Source organism: Candoia aspera, chromosome 1 (assembly GCF_035149785.1).
Source record: "Candoia aspera isolate rCanAsp1 chromosome 1, rCanAsp1.hap2, whole genome shotgun sequence".
In the NCBI taxonomy this organism is placed as follows: domain Eukaryota; kingdom Metazoa; phylum Chordata; class Lepidosauria; order Squamata; family Boidae; genus Candoia; species Candoia aspera.
In genome coordinates, this window is record NC_086153.1 from 149770613 (window position 1) to 149793164 (window position 22552).

Here is a 22552-nt window from a genome sequence, read left to right on the forward strand (position 1 = left end):
AGAACAGTAAAGAGAGTAAATGATTTAAAAGCTGTCAACACTGGAGCTTTTTACAGACTCACTGTGTTGAGTCTAAAACTACGACTGAATGCAACCTCCAACGTACTCAAAAGAATGGGTAAGTTTGCATTATTTGATTTGTTTTATAATGTGCAGTTAATCTTGCTTTAGAAATGCACGTTTAGGAAACAATACTTTTTTTTAAGAGACTGGGGAATTGCTTATTTTCAAGTAATTTCAGTAACTTAGACATTCCGACCAAGAATTAAAAAAAAAAACAACCCCAAAAACTAAAGACCCAAAACATTTTAATGCATGTCATTGTTTGCAGCAATCTTTCTCCTTTTGTTGTGAGCATACGTCTGATGAGAATATCCTATTTTGTTGTTTCCCTGAATTATATTCTGCAGGCTTACATTTCAAGTGGCCATTAGGGGCTCCTATGCTGGCAGCAGTATATGCAATGAGTATTGTCTTTAAAATGCTGCCTGCCTTGGGCATGGCTTGTCCACCAAAATGCCGTTGTGAGAAGCTGCTCTTTTACTGTGACTCTCAGGGGTTTCACTCAGTGCCAAACACCACTGACAAGGGCTGTCTAGGTTTGTCATTGAGGCACAATTTTATTATGGAACTTGAAGGGGATCAGTTTGCAAGCTTCAGTCAACTTACCTGGCTTCATTTAGACCATAATCAAATTGATACAATAAGAGAAGATGCTTTTCAAGGACTATATAAACTCAAGGAATTAATTTTAAGTTCAAACAAAGTATCTTATTTACCAAACACAACTTTTAGCCAGCTGCTTAACCTGCAACATTTGGATCTCTCTTTCAATCAGTTATCTGCTTTGAATCCTGAATTGTTCTATGGCCTTCGTAAACTGCAAACCCTAAGTTTACGTTCCAATTCTCTGAGGACTATTCCAGTCCGTCTGTTTTCAGACTGTCGTAGTTTGGATTTTTTGGATTTGAGCACAAATCGCTTGCGAAGTTTGGCACGCAATGGATTTGCAGGATTAACCAAACTAAGGGAGCTTCACCTAGAGCACAACCAGCTGACAAAGATTAACTTTGCTCACTTCCTACGGCTAAGCAATCTGCACATGCTCTTCTTACAGGGGAATAAAATTAGCAACCTGAGCTGCGGGATGGAATGGACCTGGGGCACTTTAGAAAAGCTAGATTTGTCTGGAAATGAGATCAAAGCCATTGATATGACAGTTTTTGAAATAATGCCTAATCTTAAAATTCTCCTAATGGATAATAACAAGCTAACCACTCTGGAGTCCAAGGTTTTATATTCACTTAAATCCCTAAGCATGGTGGGTCTCTCCGGCAACCCCTGGGAATGCAGCCCCAAAATATGTGCATTAGCCACATGGCTCGGTGGCTTCCAAGGTCGGTGGGAACACTCCATCCTTTGTCATACCCCAAACCATACCCAGGGAGAGGATATTCTAGATGCAGTTTATGGTTTTCAGCTTTGCTGGAATTTATCAACTGTTGTAACACCCATTGCTACAACTTACAGAGCTCCAACAACCGAATACACAAAACGAATAAGCTCCTCAAATTTCCATGTGGGAGATAAAGACATTTCAACCACCACAGGCATGCCCTTTACCACAGAACAGCAGATGCCTGAACCAAACAATGCCATCTTCACCCAGCAGGTAATTACAGGAACAATGGCTTTATTATTTTCTTTCTTTTTTATCATTTTTGTAGTGTTCATCTCCAGGAAGTGCTGTCCTCCCACATTAAGAAAAATTAGGCAGTGTTCAATGATTCAAAGCCACAGGCAACTACGATCTCAAACACGGCTACATATGTCAAATATGTCAGACCAAGGACCATATAATGAGTATGAACCTACCCATGAAGGACCCTTCATCATCATTAATGGCTATGGACAATGCAAATGTCAGCAGCTACCCTATAAAGAATGTGAAGTGTAATATCTACAGGTAATCAAAGAACACAAAGGAGATAAACTTATTTTAAATTGCAGGGATCTGATACATTTTTTTAAAAAAGCTCAAATACTGAGAAAGCCTAGATTTTTCTAAGCAACTTGTTTTGAGTGATGCAGTATTTCAGGGTGTTTTTTTTCCCCCAATAAACCCACAATATTTTCAGTGTTTAAACAACAGTGTTGGCATTATATTTGCATACCTGATGTTTGGAATCTAAATATGCTCAACCCAAAATATGTATCTTGTTTCATGTTATGTAAATTGTATGTGTAATTTTTTATTTCTATTTTTTTTACTCCCAAGCCTCCAGATATGATTTACAAAAAGAGTCTGGATGAAAATAATATCGTTAGGTATATGTTCAAAGGACTCAGTGAAAGGGGAACATTTTACCAAATGATGCATTGTAGTTACTAAATTTTACCAACATTTCAGCCAGTTCAGTGTTTCATGAAGTATACACTAACCCCCCCTCCCAAAAGGTGATTTCCTTAAAAAGATTATTCTCAATCTTGTGATCTGCAATAGAAAGGTGCAGAAGAGGAATTTTCCAGTCTGCTACAGCATGAAATGTTAGCACTATTTTAACTCCATAATAAGAATTCAGCTTATGCGTTCCAAATTCAGAATATAGCTACTGCCACTTCTGAATAAATCAAGATCACGTTCATTACTTTGAAATATTAACCTGCTACAGACATTTAGTAGTATTAAGTGTAGTCTCCAAGTACTACATGTGCTTCAACTTTTGTTAAATCTATCTTGACTTTAATGGGATGCACTTCATATCAAGAAGCAACATATAAAGACATGAACAGTAAGGAATTTTTAAGCAAAAAACCCTCTTTCTTTTGCTCAAGAAGCCTAACTGACTACTTAATACTAGAAACCTATTTTCTGTATTCGTTATTATTCCTCTGGCACCAAATTATCTTCGCAGAACGAACTCTCAATTACCACTGTAAATTCCAATTTAAACACCAATCCAATATTCAGGACAGGGCTCTACTGAATGCAATATAACTAATTAATAAACTAAATTATGCTTGGAAAGAGTAAGAACTTTTAAAACTCTGATTAGGGATTTGTTTGTAGAGAAAGATTATGATGTCATTTTAAAGTAGAACAAAATTACTCTGAAAAGCAAATAATCAGTTCCTGGATATTAAAAATTCTAGATTTGGTGGTTATGAAATTTAATTTACTACACATCTGTGTAGTTTAAATGTAATACAATTAAGAAAGTATTTAGTACAACTGCTCAAAAATCGTGAACACAAAATCAAGGGTATAATGTTTGGAAGAAAATGTACATATGTAGATCTAACTATCATGCCAAGTTCAGCAATGACCATTTGTTAGTACATGCAAAGGGAAAAAAATATTGGTGCTTGGATTCTTTAAATCAGTATATAATATTGTATGTTGTACTATGCTGCAAGGTTTTCAAGCAAATCATCCATTTCTGATGCGCGTGCTATATAAACGTCCTTGAATAAATATTGCAATGGTTTGAACAGGGTGAAAAGGATGGAAATTTCAGACTTTAAAGCCAATGCATCAAAGCCCAGTACTCGTAAATTTTACCCCTTCATAATGGGCATTACTTTAGCTCAATATGTTGGATTGTATTTTAAACTCTATTAAACCAAACTATAAGTGAAAGATAGATAATATCTACAAATCCTCTACCTGGTAAGCCATTATTTTCCAGCCATATACAGTATATTCTATGCATCTGGTAACTAAATTTTCTCTGCATTGAAACATAACATCCATCAAGGACCTACGTTCCACATACCAAACTCCTGAGAACTGCCTGTGCTTCAGTCTCTATTTCTACCTACCAACTTAACAAGAACCTACTGTGTGTGAGCGAACTGGTTTGAAGGTGAACAGAGGTATATATACTGCAAAGAGTTGGAGTAACAACTGCATAATATTTTAAATTCCAATAAAGCATTTTTCTCAGCATCTTAATCACACTTGTATCCCATAAAATAATCCATTAGAATACAGCCCAACATTATTTCATCAGCATTACTTAACTGCTATGTGGAGTTGTGACAACTGGCTTACTAATTGGTCAAAACTCTTTGTTATTACCAACCCTTCTCTTCAGGGTAGTTCCTCTCAGTCAGGGGATGCTGCAGGAAGTACCAGCAGCAAAAAGAGATGGTATTTTCTCCTCTTTTCCTTCCGAATTGTTACCTGAAAACACCTAGACAGTCTAATATTTTTATCGTCATATAAGATTTGAGAATATACATTTTGGCTCCTTAGATAATATCCCATATTATCATGCCTACATGATGACATTTGACTGCTTTAATCTAAAGAGAAAGTGCAGGTCAATATTAACCATTAATCGCATAACCTCAGTCATATGGGCTGCATGATAAAGCTATGTAATCACCAAAATATATCAGCTGTAGAACAGTCTGGTTCTAGTTATGTTAATTGCATTTCTGTATTTTACTTTCCTTTATGAGTCTAAAAAGAAGCCATCTTTCTAAACTGCAACTGATATCACAGTACAGCATTCAGAGATGCAGCAAGTATTATTTTAAGACTGTGAAGACCAGTCCAAATATATATTTTCACACTGACAGTGGCATCAAATAAGAGCTTGTATATGTGAAAAAGCCATAGGCAAAATATTCACATCACCTGATAGCAATTCAAACCCTATTTTCAGTGCTCCCCCCCCCCGCCCCAATTATCACTTATTCATGGAAAGATGGGTATTATACATCCTTGGCAAATATACAAACTGTGAATCATCATATGAGATTTTAGGTAAAATGCAAACCTGTATGAATTAATTTTAAACTGGCATTAAATTATGAAGCTGTTGATCATGCCCAGCCCAAAGCATCACATCCTGCCCCAAATGCTATAATCAATGCTGAAATAAAGATTTTGGCATTTTTATTTAGTAGTTCTTAACAGAATGCTGCCTTGAATTACTTCATCTTCTATAGTTGATATTTCAAATGACTGTTACACCAATCCCAGAAGGAAAATAAATAACAGACCTATCACTTATTTTAGCACTGTTCAATCAGTCCTTAAACATATAAATTATTTCTATTACTTCAGAAAGCAAAGGTACCTACAAGCAAGTTCCTGAATTAAATGTTCTCTGCTACCTATGGAAAGAACAAGCTGTGGTTAATTATGTTTAATATCACAATGCTTTCCAGTCCAAGATCCAATGCAAAGACTGAACTTTATAATCTTTTAGCTGGCATAGTACTGTACTATAAATGCATAATATCATCGCAGGACCTATTTAGTGGGGAAATAATTCTGCAAGACTACAAAACTTTAAATGAGACATCATCTAATCTAATACAAATCATGCTATCTAATGAGAACCAAATAATGGTCACATCTACGTCATCAATTTCAAAGCTATCTGCTATACTTCTATTTCAGTTATCATTGTATCTTCCCTCTCAAATTTTTAAAGGTTGAAAATATTAATAGAAAATTCAAATGATTTCTACTAGCAATATTCCAAGTGCATTTTTTGGTGGTGGGGAAGATTCATAATGCAGTAAGTGCAGTGTACAAAAAACATTAAAAAGTGTATACACTATAAAACTAGAAGCTGACTCTTTCTTGATGCCCTTTCAAAATAAGAAACTGTTAATTTGATTTTCTTTCTTGGTAACAAGATCTAACAAAGTAGTTTGCTTATATCTTTCCTCATAATAAAGGTTGTAGAAAAGTCTTTTTCAGAAGAAGTCATTTTGCTTCAAAGATACAAATATGATACTCCTTTGTTTAGGGTGTTATCAATATCATCACTCTTAAAAGTATGGACATTGTTTTGTTACTTATGATATATCAGGTAAATAGAAAATTTCTGTACCACAACAGTCTTTAGATTTTCTTAAGAACTTAAAAACTGTAGAAGGCTAATTTCAAGTTCCAAGAACATAAATATTAAATGTTGAATGTGAAGGCGCACAGCATCATTGAATCAAATATTTCCACAAATTTTCGTATTCTTCATGTTCCCATATGCAAATTACTTATCAGGAACCATGATGGGCATAACTTCCAGTTTTATGTGCTGGGATTACTGTAGTTCCCAAGACTGTTTCAAAATGAAGAAGAAAATATTTTCGACAGATTCTACCAAATCCTTTTTTGGTACCTTTTAGCTGTGCTCTGCCAATAGGCATAAAGGAATGTAAAGAGATTAGTTTGATAGTCCTGTTGTATGAACTTTCTTGTATTAATCACTTGTTACTTGTTCAACATTTTACTGAAATCACTACACCGACAGACTAGAATCTGACCCTCCAGAATATAAGTGAAAAATCCTTTTCTATATCAAAGACCAGATTTTCCAACACAGTCAAACCAATACAATTGATCACTTGTACAATAAAAGCCATCTCCCTGCCAGTTTCTGTGCAGGGAGCAAGGTTAGGGTCATAGCAAACCTAGAATTCTAATCCATGTACTTAAATAAGGAGATATAATATGAACTGCCCCATGTGTATTTAAGTTTCTAAGTATGTGACTAGCAGTCCATGAAGGGAAAAAATACCCTCAAATTGCTCTGAGGTCACTCAAGGAGGAAGCACTGATAAAAAAAAAAGTTCAGGAAAAAGCATCTTGTAAAAGGATCAGAATGGTAAACAGATAATGAAGTCTCAAATTCTATCTCCTAAGAACAGGTTTTTGCATTGTAAAATTATTTTATTCCAGTGACTCAAAAGATACTGAAACATGCAACATATGCAGTTCTTAAACCCATTTCCTCCCAGGTTCTGTATTCCTAAGAGAAATGTGCAGTTTAACAGAAGACCACAGTAAGGAAGCACTTAAGCAATAAGAAGCAATTACTGCATTTGAATTGGTTAAAAAGAAGGAAATCATTTTTGTTAATATATGGTGAGCCTAATGTACGTAAGAGATGCTTATCTAGGGTTTTTAATCTAAAACTGAGAATAATTTCTGGGACAGATATATATTCTAATATTTGGTAATCTCACTGCATAAATGGCTTTCAATGATCATGACTGTTTAAATTCAGCCAACTTGACCATAGAGGCTTCTGTTGTAAAAGTGCAAAACCAATCTTGCCACAAAAAATATCCAGTGTTTTCTAATGGGCAGAGCTATTTGTTAAAAATACAGCAAGATTTAGCTCTCCCTTTTCTTTGTACTGCTGTTCACTTTTCAAATTCCTTAAATTTGCAATATATTCCAAAGGAGCCGTTTTCCATCCTTTTCAAGACAGAAAAATATCTTCAGATCAAACACACATTTGAGTATTTGGCTGTTATTACCACTGCTCAGCATATACTTGTGGTAGTAGCACTATTATATCTCACATCAAATAAGACAGGATGATGCAGGAGTGGATGCCATTCCATCAGTGGAAAATAAATGTGAATTGGTATTCCCTATTATTAGGGTGAAGCAATTCTTTTTTTCCCTTTACACAGTCTTGACTGATTACAGGAGGCAGAGCTCCAATTTTCTAGGTACTATCTTGGCTTTTTTTGCTTAGAGGTTGAAAAATAACTATTTCTCCTTTCAGTAATATTAATTTTTATTCTGATATGACCTTCATGTCAATTATTTTGGTTCTACACTCTGGAAATGGACTAAGAGGAATCAGGCAAAAGCAATGCGCATGTAATTTTCTTTTCATAAAATGAAGACAATAATTTGCTTTTTCAGATACATTTTGAAATATAGTTATATCTGAATGTCCAAATGGCTTGTTCCTGACAGACAAGCCTATTATCAATTGATGCTTAAAATGCCTTTGACCTTTCAGTGTCTTCTCAATGCTTAAACTTTTATTAGTGCCGGAAACCATTTCTTGGTTAAGCAGCCACTGCATGTTTTTCATTCTTCTAGCAGAGAAAGAAAAGCAGCACAAAGATGCCTTGTTATTCAGAAGTTGTTCCTGGCATATGTGAATATTTTTTATTTTACACATTCATCTTTCATCTTCCTCTGGAAGTTCAAGGTGATATATAAATCCCTCCCCATCAACTTTTATCCCATAACAACCCTAAGAGTCTGAGGGAAAAAAACTGGCCCAATTAATGTAACAACCTCTAAGGTGAAGAAGAGAAGAACCCTGGTGTCTCCAGTCCTAGTTTAATGCACTGGCAGAAACTCTCTGCACAGAGGTCCAGCTAGGCAGTTGAATACTGAACAGTTTTCCACCATGAAAAACTACTCTCGTGTACAGCTGCAGAGACTGGAAACTTTTGCTTTTTTTTTTTACATGGTTGATCTTGATGTGTTCTTAAACAAGCTAGGTTCAAATAATCTGTTGCCTTATGTTCTTAAACAAAGATAAAACTTTAATGACAAACTCGTTAATTAAAAGCAAAAGCGTTCTATCTCCTTACAGTTCTGCCAGATGGGGAGAAGAACAAAAAGGGATATGGCACTAAACCATAACTTTAGTATTAGAGTGAGCTAGACTACTGTCAAAAGCTGCAATAATCAGTGCTCCATACACTGGGATCTTGCCACATAATTCTACATCTTATAACTAAAAGTTACCTATCAAGTACATATTATGTTTTGATACCTCAAATAAACTCCATAATAATTAAGTAAATGTCCATATAATTTTATTGCATAAATATGGACAAGTATGCTCCAAATATCTGAAAATAGGACTGGAAAAATGCAGATTTGCTGATACAGTCAATTCTCTTTTCTGCACAATCACTGCATTTCACAACTATTTCTGAATTTATTGTTTCCCAATGGAGCAGGAAAGCATTTAATAAATTCTAAGCAATTCATGGAACATTGTAGTAAGCATAGCTCAAATATGTTTAAAAAATTAGATATCATTTGTGAGGCTAGATACATGGCTTCCATTTTGAAGAGTACTGAATTAGAATTTATTATATACCTGTACCCACTAAAGGAACTGAATTTTTCATGTTCCTAGATCATCAAGCTCTACTCAAGTACAATCTTTCATGAAGACCTGTTCAACACTGTCCTTTGATTTCAATTTTAAGTACCTACATGTTTCTTCTATTTTCTGAGCAAAGTACTGAGACTGATTAACTGAAGCCACTCATTCTTGAATGGGGCAGGTTCTGTTTCAGAAATTCTGCCCTGCCTCAATAGACAGACCAATATGTAGATAGTAAAGTCCTTCCCTTTCCCATCTTATGGGCAACAAATGACAAGGAGGAGGGTTGGGGCTTCAATTCGCAGACGGATGCAGTTTTGAAAATTAAAGGGCTGTTATTTTATTCTTTAGTGTAGTACAGAGTTTGTGGCTGCTAAAGTCACGTGAATTTTATAATATACAATTGCTATTTGGATTTCCAAATGTCCCAAAATATGCTGGAGTGCTGTTTAATTAAAGTAACCATTTTCTTAGCACTTTAAATATTACAATTACACAACTGACAGGAAAATGAATGGCTTCATAAATTACTGTAGACTCATTGTCCAGGATCTAACCAGGCCTTCTCAATCATCCTCTCCTTAATACCATATTGCAAGCCATTTTTGAAAGTAAGGAAAGTACACAAAATAGTTTCACTGAAGTATGAGAAACTATGGTTAAAATGAAAATAAGTCAAATTGGACTTGCCTAAAACTTGGAGCACACCTGCAAGAGTTCTTCAGATCCCTGGCTACTATAAAAGATGTGCTGATTATAGATTTCCAAAAGAATGTTTGTAGAAACTAAATGGTTTATATTTATAATGTAAAATGAATATATGTAAACACATTTCATACTTGGTCATTCCCCCCCACCGCCTTTTATTGGCTTCATTCTCCTTAAGTGTTTCACAAAATCTAGGGGCCAAGCTGAAGGATTGGTTGTAAAAGTTGTGATCATTTTCATCTTCTGTTGGAAGCCACTCAAAATTGCAAGAATGCTCCTCAAGTCTGGGAGGCTTTTCAGGAGGCATCTAGAACATCCAGAAGAGGTACATAAATATATTCAACAGCCCAAGCAAAGCTTTAGACACCAGCTTTTAAAACATTTATTATAGAGGGAAACATGGATTCTAACAACTTAAACCTATCTTGTCATTTATGAAGAAACAATTCAACGTTTTTTTTAAAGCTAAATGCCATGATTTTTTTTTTCTCTCCTGATACATAAAGCATCTGATGATACAAGCTGCTCTAATCTATGTACTCTGGTGCCTCCAGCAAGCAGGTGTGATTAACCAAACAGTATGAATCTCCATCTGTAGTTTCAAGTCTTGTCCAAACCAGGGACTTTTGTCTTATTGCTCTTGGAACAAGACGAGGAAAGAAGCCAAGAACAAGCTATGATTTTATTCTATGATTTGTTCTAAAAGATAACCCTATGCTAAGTCAATTATGGACAAAGTTGCCTGTCATTTGTTAGCTCTGCCAGTTTATGGGATATTTCAGGAGGCAGGGCCAGAGCAACTTGCACTAGATGTATTGGGGACCCAGCATTTTAGCAAACACTGGCTTTCGGTTTCATGCAAATACACTGCATGATATCAATATGCACAACATTTTAATATTACATTTTAACTGTACAGTCCTGTATTCTTTTCCCCTAAGTTGAAGAACAGTGATTTAAAAGATGGATAATATCATGATAGCTTAGACTGATTTCAAAACCAAGGTGATTTAAGTCACCAGGAGATTTAAATAAAGTTCCAAATAATACTTAAATATGTGAATTCAGAGAACAATATAATATTTTACAGCAGGAAAGTACATTCTGTGTAATTCTTAGTTAACACATCAATTTAGAAAATAATACAAATATAACCTATGTCAAACTACAGGTGCACAAGGCATGCCTATTTAGTATTTCCTCCTATTCTGTTCCCAACTGTATTTTCTTAAATATTCTCACTTCTTTATCTGAGAAGGGAAAATAATGGAAAGGGAAGAAATAAGAAGGGAACTGTAAAGAATGAACTAGTTCAGTGACTGTGAGCAAATTTAGATGTTTTTCTGGGTGTAGTTAGAAGTTAAGCAATACTACTGTAATACTTGCTACAGTCTTCTCCTATGATTTTTTCCCCCTCTACCTACCTCTTCACATTTCCTTATTAAGAAAAAAAAAGCCTGAATTTTTTTTGCACAAGACAACTTGTTGTCTTCATCTCCTACCTTTCCATAGCTTGCCTCCCTTTTTTTTTTTAATCTTCATTCAAATGGATAAGAGACAGATTGGAAATCAGTTGATTGTAACACTTGTAACATTTGTTTATCAACCCTGCCCTCTCTTTTGCAAACACAGCCATGCCAAGTCATCTAGAGTAGGTGTACTTTTCAGTCTAGCTGAAGTAAGATTTTTTTAACCTAATACCTGCCAATAGATATATAGGTATCACAATTCTGATTATATTTTGAGTGTGCTTTTTGCATACACAATTCATTTAGAGATAGATACGCTTGTCATAAATTATTTTGAACATTCTGGCTGCTAAGGAGGTCCCTGAGGGCTTCTCCCAAGACTTTTGGTGGCTGGATGTAACCCAGGAACCTTACCGGGCACACACTAATCCACACAAAGTGTGGATTATGTGTTTTGTTCAGCCACTTCTACATATTTGAGTTAACCATTTAATTTTCAACTGCTATTGGATGAAGTAGGCTGGGCAATCAACAAAGCGGTAGATTTAGCATTTTTATCCATCAACCCATCTTCTGGGTGTTATTTTAAAGTTTTATAGGTATGTTAAGACTATTTGAAGTTTAATATGTCTATTTTTCCATTGTTTGCCAAAAATCAGCAGGAAGTTGTAACATTATTATTCAATAACCAAATGCCAAATTGTGGTGGCATAATCTTTCACAGTTCCAAAAAAGGGGCTGTAGAGGCTACATCCCTCCCATGGGTTGCCCAGCCCTGCTCTATTCAATACATTTGTACATGTGTAGATGGGACATTATACTTAGGCACAAAAAAATATCCTATTAAAACAACAGTATTACTGGCAGAACAATGAGTTGCAGACACATAGGTGCATTGTCTTAAATACCTGTGACATGGTTTTTATGTGCAAGAGATTTCAATTTACAAGTATTATGTATTTTTGACATTCCTGTCTCTGAATCCTGCCAAATTCAAGAACTATTTCTCCCACTCTTTTAATACAGAATCAATTCTAAGTGAGGAAAAATACAAACCTTTGAGACTCGCTACTATTCTAACCTATCAAGTCAACTTCAAAAATTAATAAAAAAAAATATGCAACATAGCAAAAGAACATGACAGGACAATTAAAATTTTAATGACCCAATTTTACTTTCAGGAGTATTTGTGAAAACTTTCTAATTCAAACCACATTGTTTTACTGTTCCCCAACATTCAAATGAAAAGGAAATATTTGCAAGTACACTTGTTACTCACATTTCCCATGTATTCTGAAAGCAGATCTTGCAAGGCTTGTCGCACTGCATTACACTCTGCCACTATGCGTTCCCGTCGGTCATCACGTGTACAGGATGAGTCAGCCATTAGGGCTGCACCACTAATGATGCTCTCCAGGCGTTCTTCTAAGGACGGCCTAAAACGCTCTTCACTGAAGTTCAAAGGATCTACAATAATTTGTTTCTGTTAAGAAGAAATGTTTTATAACTTTTAAAAGAGTGACATGCTACTCTGGATTAGTTTGCTGAAGACCTCTTAGTACTACTACAGAATATGACTGTGTTTAACAAGCACAGCACTAAAATATTTAGATCAATACATGACCCAGAATTAAGCAAATACATGTTTTCAGTCTACAGCGATCTGTTAGCAGTAGGATTCTAATCCACATTGTTCTCTTACCTTTGAGTATTAATTTTAAAAAGAAGTATGCAACAAAACATTTATACCAACCTAAGGCTGCATTAGTGATTTCACTTATGTTATCAGAGACTTCAGTTTTATGGTTGTGGTTTGTCAGTCTGCCAGTTTTTCAAGTTATGCTGCATACCGTTATTCTTTAATTTTAAATAATCATTAACCAAATTTATTATTTTAAAAAATTAGCATTTTATTTTTCTTTAAAAATTCTCCTGGGTGCTAAGGTTTCTAAAGACTTGGTATCAGCACTTCCACAGAAATATTTTAATATTAAGATAATGGCATCTTTAGTTTTATATTACTGTAAGTATGAAACACTGCTGAGTGAAGTCTCATGCAGCAACATTTTTTGTCTACTCTATAGTATTTCACATATCTGATAGCGAATCTATTTTCTCCACACTTTGCCAATGTAGCTAAAGTGATCTATTTGAAGTATTAAAAAATGAATGTTGAGAGACTGTGTTGAGGAAAGTGACCTTTCACCTGAGACAAAACTCCTTTAAAAGTTGCCCTAGAAAAGTCTGAGGCCGACTATTTCTTAAAACCATGAAGGAAGCTTACATACTCTCTAACCACAGAAAACATATATACCAAATATTTGGTGTCTCCCTCTAGTAAGAACATTTGCCAAAAACTATTGCTCAAGTACAAGACCTTCTTGGTAGCAACGTTTCTATAGGGTCACAGAATTTAGTAACTCACTTAAGGTGACCAGATGAAAAGAAAAACGTGTCCCAAAAGCTATGAATGGTTGTATAAAAAAGATAATGTAGTTTATTCTACAAGCTGCACCTCCTGATTTCTGCGTAACTATCAGAGGTACAGCAGCCCTGACCTCATTCCCAGTGACCACTCTGAGATCAACTACTCAGGGAAAAAAGGAAGTTGGGGAAGCTGGATAGTGGAAGGTAATTTGGCTGGGAAGATTGTCTCACTGAGGCTATGGAGAACTGCATATGGTTGACTAGGGGCAGTGGTCCTCAACCAGAAATATGCGTATCACAGGTGTCACTCAAAAATAGTCCAGCTGGAACACAGAGTAAACAAACTGTGCTAAGAAAGCACAATGGCCCTATTCCTGGTTATTTGACAGCCTCCCTGAGCTCTGGAAAATCTGAAAGCCTAGCCCCCCAAATGGAAGTCCCTTGCAATTTCCCTTGAAAGAGAAAAATTGAAATAAAATGGAAGAAAATCCTGACTTTTCAGTGAGAGAGCAGACTTTCAATGCTATTATAAAACACAGTTACAGGCAATTTGCCTTTCTAAACTGCTAGAACTGGTTTGAGCTGGGCATAATTAAAATATGTGTAACAAACACGTTCACATTGCTGTAAATAAGTTAGATCCTACTGTACATTTATTTTTTAGATTATAGAATAATGATACCCATTATGTCAAGGTTGCCAATCAAAAAGTCGTAAATCATATTGCTCCAGAAATACGGCGCCAAAATTATTTGTGGTACAAATTTAAAACTTACATCGAAGTTATTAAGTGCATAAGCCAACTCTCCACCACCACTCTGATGCTGGAGAGAGTCTTCAGAAGCTGTTGCTTGGGCAGCATTAGAGATTCCTGCGATGGCCTGCTGCAACTGCTTGTAGATCAAGTCCCTATTAGCTTTATAAGCAGCTACATCTGAGTGCTGGAGGTAAGCTTGAGAAGCAGTATAAAGTATAGGAATGTTTTTCTGAAGAATTCCTCTGGCTGCAGCCATCTGATCACGATGACCAATGTCTTTCAGTTCCTGCAGAAGTGTTTGGAACAAAAATATTTTACTTAGAGATAAAGTAAGATTTTTTTTGGAATTTAGTGTTTATATCAGCAGTGACCTGTAATACTCCAAGTATAAATCCCAATGGCGAGGGGCTGATGGAGTCCCACAGCACCTGGAGAGGAACATATTGTCCATCCTATCTGAACTCTATTTCAGTTAAGAAATTTAGCATAGCACGTATCAGCAGGCATCAGAAGACTACACGGCTTCTGGAACACAATAATGTTGGCAAACGAAGAGTCTCAGAGGTCATTTTTTGTAACTGAAGTCACTGTAAGCTTTCCAACTGAACTGCAGAAGAAAAGGGTAAGCCAAAGCCTAATACAGTTATCCGTAAGGGTGCATTAAGCAGGCAGCAGCGGCTCACAACAAACATCCTTCTTGTCTCTCTTTATACCAGTTTATACAACAACCTCTCCCATTCTAAGATACCTACCCACTGTACATTCAGTTTTTGCTAAAATAAAACCCCACTGGAACAAGTTATTCAGCTGAATAATTATGTAATTAGTAACAGTTGCATAGATATGACTCTTGTTCTGTAGCTTGAGAAAAATGGGCAGCTTGATTTTAAACTGTTCCATAGAGAAGAAACGGTGGATTAAGCAATAGCCTTCTTTATTCTGCTAATCATGTTCGGGAGACTAGCAGCAGAAAGTTTCTTCTCCACATACATTCAGCCAGTTCCCTAGAACAGGAATAAGCAGCAGACAGACTGGAATATATTTTCTGAGAGATTTGCAGTAACTTGGAGCCACTTTGAATCTTTCCTTCTGAAAAAAGATCAAATTGACGATAATCGCCCCTTATGTGTCTTTGAAGATTACATGAGTGGGATAAAGTAGAACGGAAAGAGCGAGGGAAACGAGCAGCAAAGTTGCAGACAGAAGCCAGTAAAATGCAGATTTCTACTGCACAGAAGCTCTTTCCAACTGTTAAACTGGTCACATGAGTAGCTACTTGCACAAATTGGGTGGATTCATGTATCTTTTCCAAGCTTATTATGGCATGAATCTTTCAACAACATCAATCATCTGATTCTTCTAACCTGTCAAAAATACTTTTTGCCTCCTGGATTCTACCTCTCTAATATGACTGGTTAATCTTCTCAGGTCAGTTTCTCCTTTATTAATCATCTTTTACTTTTATTCCACTGAGGTGCATTACTTATAATTGTCCGCTTTTTAGATACAGTGTCTGTCTATACATATGGCAGCTTTGGCTTTCTTTAAAACTCCAGGCTCCTGTAACTTACATCACAATTTACACATTCTCTTTACCCAATTATCAACGTTATCATTTGGGCATTTCTATTACAACTGTTTCTGCATTGCAACATAGTCAGATTCTATAAAAGTGTATAATCCTAAAATTACTATACCTGTTGTCTCTTGCCTGCCATTATATTAAGCTTATCCACTTCTGGTTTAAGAGCTTTATACTGTATTCCTAAATCTTGTTCAGTTCCAGCATTTCTCAGCTTTAGGATACCTTCTTCCACCTAGAAGATGAATCAGTTTTAAATTATTCAGTATGTATAATTTGTATGTAGTCCTCGACTTACAACCACAATTGGGACCAGAACTTGATGTAATCGTTAAGTGAGTCATGCCCAATTTTACGATTTTTGCTGTGTTTGTTAAGTGAATCGTGCAGTTCCTCACTGATTTTGCTTGCTGGGAGCTGGCTGGGAAGGTTGCAAATGGTGATCATGTGACCCTGGGACACTGCAATCATCGTAAATACATGCCAAGCACCGGAATGTTGATCATGTGACCACAGGGACACTGCAACGGTCATAAGTGCAAGGACTGGTCGTAAGTCAGTTTCCCCAGCACTGTCGTAACTTCAAATGGTCATTAACGAATGTTGTAAATCGAGGACTACCTGTAGTATGAATTCTATGAAAGTAGTTACTTAAAAAGCCACTATACTCAAGAAAGAGAAATACGGTCTAACTCCAACCCAATGAATAAAACCAGACATGCTAGCAAAACAAGAAAAAAACTATTGCATTTAGAAATATCAGATTTCAATAAGCTATTAATGTTTTATACTGAATTTAGCAATATCAATTTATGAAAAAGGCCACTAACACATCAGATCCAAATTAATATTAAAGAATTGCCTGGGGGGAAAGAAGTAAAACAGAATTTGCTCAACTGGTGGCAAATCTGTCTACCTACATGACACTAAGTAACAACATAGGAACAGATCTTTTTACAGAAATGTTCCATCCAGACCAGAATCTTGTTTCCAACAATAATCCAACCTTTCTTAAAAGCTCCAAAGCAGGACATAAAGGCCATGATCTTGCCCTATTAACACTCCTTCCTGTACCTTAGAAACAATGATTCTGAATGCCTTGTATTACAGTAGCATTAAAACAGTGAGTATATTCAACACTTACAACTTTAAGTTGGACAAGTAGTCTGTATACATCTGCCATGTCAGCCAAAATAAGCAGCCGGGTAACTGCTGACAGGAGGGCCCGAGCTGCTCTCACCATATTCCCTCGTTTCACAGAAGAACATGGGTCATCAGCAAATTCTCCAGAGGCACTCTTCATCAAGTCTCCTACGTACACAGAAAGTAGGTACATTATTTCAGCTTTTATAATCATCAGGCGAGCATACCAAATTCAGCCAAAACCAAAATGGCATGGGTACTTTCCATTAAAACACCTATCACTATAATTTTCATCACATTCTCTCCCCAAACAATTTAATTTTGGTACTTAAACAAGTATTTCAAGAATAAGGGTTTGCTGCTTATGTAGAATTCAGTGGCCTTATTGGGATGGCAAACATTCAGCCTCAAGCTGGAAAGATGAGCACACTCGTTGTAAGTGTTAAGTGGCTCTTTAAAGAAGCCACGTCTTTTTCTGGTTGTACTCAGCAAGGCTGTGCAAGCCCAGGAAAAGGCACAGCTTCATTAAGGAAGCACTGACATGGATGTCTATGGTGGATTTGAAATATCTTTCAAGTTCAAATACTGTATACCTCTAAGGCTTGTCAAGTTACAAAATGGGAATAATGTAAAATAACTTCAGTTATTGCTAAGTAATATTAGAATTTAGGGCTATACAAATCTTGAACAAGGTGTTTTGGAATGCATGGTTTTATGTGCAAAGCACTGCTCTTTGAAGTGTTAAAGCAGACTATCTTTGTAGAAATGTAGTTGGTTTGGAAACTGCTCCTGGTTGTGTTGACATATGCGTGGATAAACAGCTACTTTGGTGGGAAAAATGAAGCAAAATTGCATGCACATTAACGTGAAGACACCTGGGAGATTTCTGAAGCAGCTGCACAAGGCTAGAAAATGATGTGCCTGCTTTAATTATGCAAAAAGAGGCGCTCTGTACGTGCCACTATGTGTTCTCAAACATCTTGTTTTAAATGGTTTTCATAGCCCCATTAAAATTATAGCTTTTTGTTAGAAGATAACACATTCTATTAAAATTTTAAAAATGGGGTCGGGGGGGAGGAAAATACTATGTTTTGGATTTCTTCAGTAGTAGAAGGTATCAATACAATCATCTAAGTTAAAGGCAGTTTGAGATCAGCAAATTTTGTCCCAAGCTTTTTGGAAGGAAAAAAAAATCCTCTGGGGCTAATAATGAATCAATTTTCTATTTTACAAAAAATATTGTTGAAGCAGTACTTTCACAGACATCAGTCAAGACAGACAAAATTTCATTCCACAAATTTAGTGGCTGACTCAAGATCATTCAGTATTTCCCTGTCCAACCTTTCTCACAGGACTTTCATTTAATTATTTATTTAATTTTATATCCCACCTTGAAATTAAGGTGAGAATGGAAGAGCTACATTCACTTCTCTGAGGCCCTGGATATAATGTATACATAAATAAAAATAGTGAAATTACATAAAACATACTGATGCATATTAAAAGCTGAACTTATCCCCAGACTGGTGTCTAAATACATGCATGTACTGACAGGCAAACTATTTTTTTTAATTGGTAACTTTTGTGAACTAATTTACAAGTGTGGACAACCACAGGAGTTACAACTTTATCAAAGGTGTACCTTGTTTGCGAACATCTTCCACAGCTGCAACCAGTTCTTCTTTAAGAAACTGGCTCTCCTTTGCAATTTTGTCCCCCTTTTCCAAAAAGTTCTCTGTTGCTTGCTCAACTGATGCAGCCAGAACATGTGCCTTTTTAGACCGGCCTCTTTTTTTGTTGGAAGGACCTTTGTTGCTAGTATTGACCAGTGTTGTGACCTGGAAACAGCATAATATGATCCATTTTTTCAGTTGAAAAGCTTTAAATATTTAATATTGCAGGAATTCTCTAGGAATGCAATTCCAACCAAATTATTTCATTGCTTGAGCAAGATAATTCAAGTAACACATGCCATATTTAAGTAAACGAAGCTTTGCCTAACAGTTCTTTTTTAGAACTCAGTTTAAAAATCTGGAAACATTCAAAATATTTATACATCCCGGCGAGTTCCATACACCCATAAGTCAGTAATGTGTGAAACATTTCTTTTGAATACTTGTGGAACCTTCATATCAATTACTAACATAGCACGTTGTACCTATAGTATTCTAGAACATGAAATGAGAATTGGAAGCAATGCAAGAATGTGGTTTAAGAGCAACTTTATTTCTTCACTCTTATATCTTAATATCTATTTCTACTTTTACTGCTTAATTCTCTTAATTGTTCCTATTTTCTTACTGTTTGGTTTAACTGTTAATGGCATGTCAACCCCCACTTTCTAGCAATAAATCCATGACACACTACATGACCTATTGTGACAAGTTTATGATGACTCCTGACATTATTTGGACTGGGCTAATGAGTTAAATTTAAACATTGATTTGAAATTTTGTTCTCTTAACTATGATTTGAGACATTATTAGTTCAGGCTCAGGTGCTCCCCTCTACCTCTGCACTATCTCTGGTTTTAAGTTTAAGTTAAATGATAGCCATTTCAATATTTTCTGGTTCAGATATTATAGTTAGAATCAGGGTTAATGTTAGGTTTAAAGTTAGCCATGGTCACCTTTTGACACCTGGATTCCATTAGATGAGTACTCAGTTTGGCAGAGATATCAACAACCATAGCTACTATAAAAAAAGAGAAAGGGATATCCTGAACAGGGAAAGGAGAAGTGTCTGTTATCTAGGACTCTGCAACATATTCTTGAAAGTCTATGTAAAGTCATATTTAGTTGTACATAAATATCACTGAAATCATTTGGGCTAGCTCTGGGCCATTTAAGTTCCACTGATTTAAATGGGACTTAAGCACAGTTAACTTGCTGTGAGATCAAGGCCACAATGCCCATGATGCCTGTTCTCACTTTTAATGGTATGTCAGTGATTCAGCGATAAGTGTTCTTGCTAAACTTAAAAAGTTTCTATTTTTACTGGACATCATTTTAATCTTAAATTCATTTTAAAGAAAACTCACAGCAGTGGAAATATGTTGATTTTTACTCATCAGTCTACCAGACAAACCTAATTTAATATGCAGGATTGTACAATTGCCTTCCCATCTCTAAGCGCAATATTTAGGTATTTTCTATATTAGACTCCATGAAAGATGTGGTTATATACCAGCTTTAAAGGTTCTTTTTAAATCTGATATTTTCTATTTTGATATGGTTTTATAAAGGCCAAAAAAAAAAAAAAGCTACAAACAGAAAACATTCCAATTTTGTTCAAGTTCTCACTGCATCCTTGACAACTTAATGTAGGCCCAACTGACTAGCAATACAATGCAATTAATCTATCAGTTCTCCAGTACAACACTGCAAAGCCATAACATTAATAAAAAGCAAAAGATAACCATATATATTTTATTTATTAATTATTCAAATTTTGCAACTGCCCATCTCCCCCAAAAGAGGGACTCTGGGCGGTTAAAAATATAGTTTTTATTACCTGGGTAACAAGAGGTTCAAGCAGCCTTTCAACTGCCAGTGTCCTTATTTCCAGACTTTTTGGATCCCATTTGAAGTTAACATTTCCTGCATTAATGGTAGTCATTTCTAGGAAAGAAAAGTATTAAATCAATTCACTCTTATTTCAGTTCTCCACACAACACAAATGTCTGTCTGTTTATGCAGAAAACTCACTCTAATCAATAAAGGTTACTCAAAACTAAATACCTCTGAGTCAAGATAGAGCCATTTACTTCTATAATTAGAGTTGTTCTGACCAGCTAACCAAATATAGAGCTTTGTTAGATTAGTAGTTGAAATAGTTAATGGTATTTTACATGCCTTAAGGAACTTATCAATGTTGTTATCTTCTTGCTAACATCCTCTTCTAAATGTTTACTTTTCTATCACATAACATGGTAACAAGTTACTTCTGTACATTCAGAATCTTAAATTATGGGATCTAGAGGCAATTCTACAGAAAATGTCACTGTTTAAATATACCCTATTATTGCTCTATAGGGTTGTACAAAATCTTCCAAATTTGAAACATCCCTTCTGAACACAAAATGTCTTGTTTTGATGCAAAATAGCTTACCTAAATGGGAATTGGGCTCTCAAGCATTCTATGTTTTTTCTGTGAAACAAAATGTTTCATACTTGAAACACAGTTTAAAGCTCAAAACACTTCCAAAATGCTCCAAACAGCATTTTGCTTAAAACAGCAATTCACCCTTGAACTGGGGCATTTTCAAATTCAATGGTTTTGTACATCCTTATTGCTTTCCACATCATGACCTGACTGTAGATGTCTTTAGTAAATTCAAAAGACTTGTAAAGCCAAGGAAGGAGACTTCTAAAGAAAACTACTTAACTATTATCAAGTTCAAGTATAAGATGTATGGACTATCATGAAATAGTGGAGTCATACCAATTCTAGAATGACATTATCTTAATATCTAAAATCTAGCAAAATCCTTAAAAGATAGAGAGACAAATAAGTATCCCTAATATCTTCATGCAGTTTAAATTGAAGAAATATACTTTTAAAAAGTGCAGTATAACTAAATTAAAATTTTAATTTGAATATTCTTTAAAGTGTGGAAATAGTTTAAACTTATCTCAAAACCCATTTCCTTTCTTTACATTGTGAAAGCTTATTAATTTTTATGTTCACATCTTGCTTAAGGATGTTTATGAAAAAGCTGCAGCAGTCATACTCAATCTGCAGGAAATTTTACAATTACAGGAAATATGCTTGCTATTTTAAATACAACTGAATTTCCCTTTTGACTTTCCCACTCTTCTTGAAAACTCAGTGCTTGTTTCTCACTGAGCCTTCCAATACAACTGGTTGATCTCATTCCTTAAAAACTTTTGAAAGTTCCCTATCTTCCTTTTGCATTGTTGTTCTCAATGGCAATTCTGCTCTTTGTTCCCTGACCTCTTCCACCATTCTTTTTCTTGCACTTTCTCAGCTTGTAACTTCTCATTCAGCCATCTTGCATCTGGCAGATTGCTCCCAGTGGATTGTATAGTTAGTAAAACAAGCATCAAGTGCAGAAATTTATATACAGAAAAACATACCAGCAAACCAGAATTCACGTCACAGAGAAACACGTCTGTGATATCAGTCTAAAAAGTATGCAACTGTTGAGCAGAAATAGCTATACAGTCATGTCATTAGTCCATTCAAAAGCTTTAACCTTTTTTTTTTTTATGGTACTTCCATTCTAGATACAGCAAGTCAGTAAAATATACTGCAGCAGTTTTGGCAGGAGGCCTAGCTGACAATTAAATGACTGCATCGTTAATGAAAGTACTATACTTGTCTGGCAGATTGTATACTAGACGTTAATCCTCCTATCCAGAGAACTTTGATTACACAACGCATACTCCACAGCGACTTAGTGTGGGGCAAACAATAACCACAAGAAATGGAACACATTTTCTTTAATACTGTTTATTTTGAGCACTCACATTAAACCAATGACACCGGATGAACTAATTAGTGAATGGTTCCAGTCACACAGTAATGGGAGAAGGGTAAATTACTC

The 22552-nt window shown here is 35.5% G+C and overlaps 2 protein-coding genes across 2 annotated transcripts in view; one reads left to right on the forward strand and one right to left on the reverse strand.

The window, feature by feature from the left end:
• CTNNA1 (catenin alpha 1) overlaps positions 1–22552 on the reverse strand; it is a 68257-nt gene that overhangs the window by 40473 nt on the left and 5232 nt on the right. The window contains exons 2-7 of the mRNA XM_063315816.1: positions 20497–20603; positions 18626–18821; positions 16985–17151; positions 15956–16075; positions 14278–14544; positions 12354–12557 (exon numbers count right to left, since the gene is read on the reverse strand). Of these exons, the coding sequence (XP_063171886.1) occupies positions 12354–12557; positions 14278–14544; positions 15956–16075; positions 16985–17151; positions 18626–18821; positions 20497–20601 (1059 nt within the window). The 5' untranslated portion in view covers positions 20602–20603. The remainder of the gene's footprint in view (positions 1–12353; positions 12558–14277; positions 14545–15955; positions 16076–16984; positions 17152–18625; positions 18822–20496; positions 20604–22552) is intronic.
• LRRTM2 (leucine rich repeat transmembrane neuronal 2) lies at positions 89–1957 on the forward strand. The gene is made up of 2 exons (XM_063291266.1): positions 89–118; positions 839–1957. The coding sequence occupies exons 1-2, from the start codon at positions 89–91 to the stop codon at positions 1955–1957; spliced, it is 1149 nt and encodes a 382-aa protein (XP_063147336.1).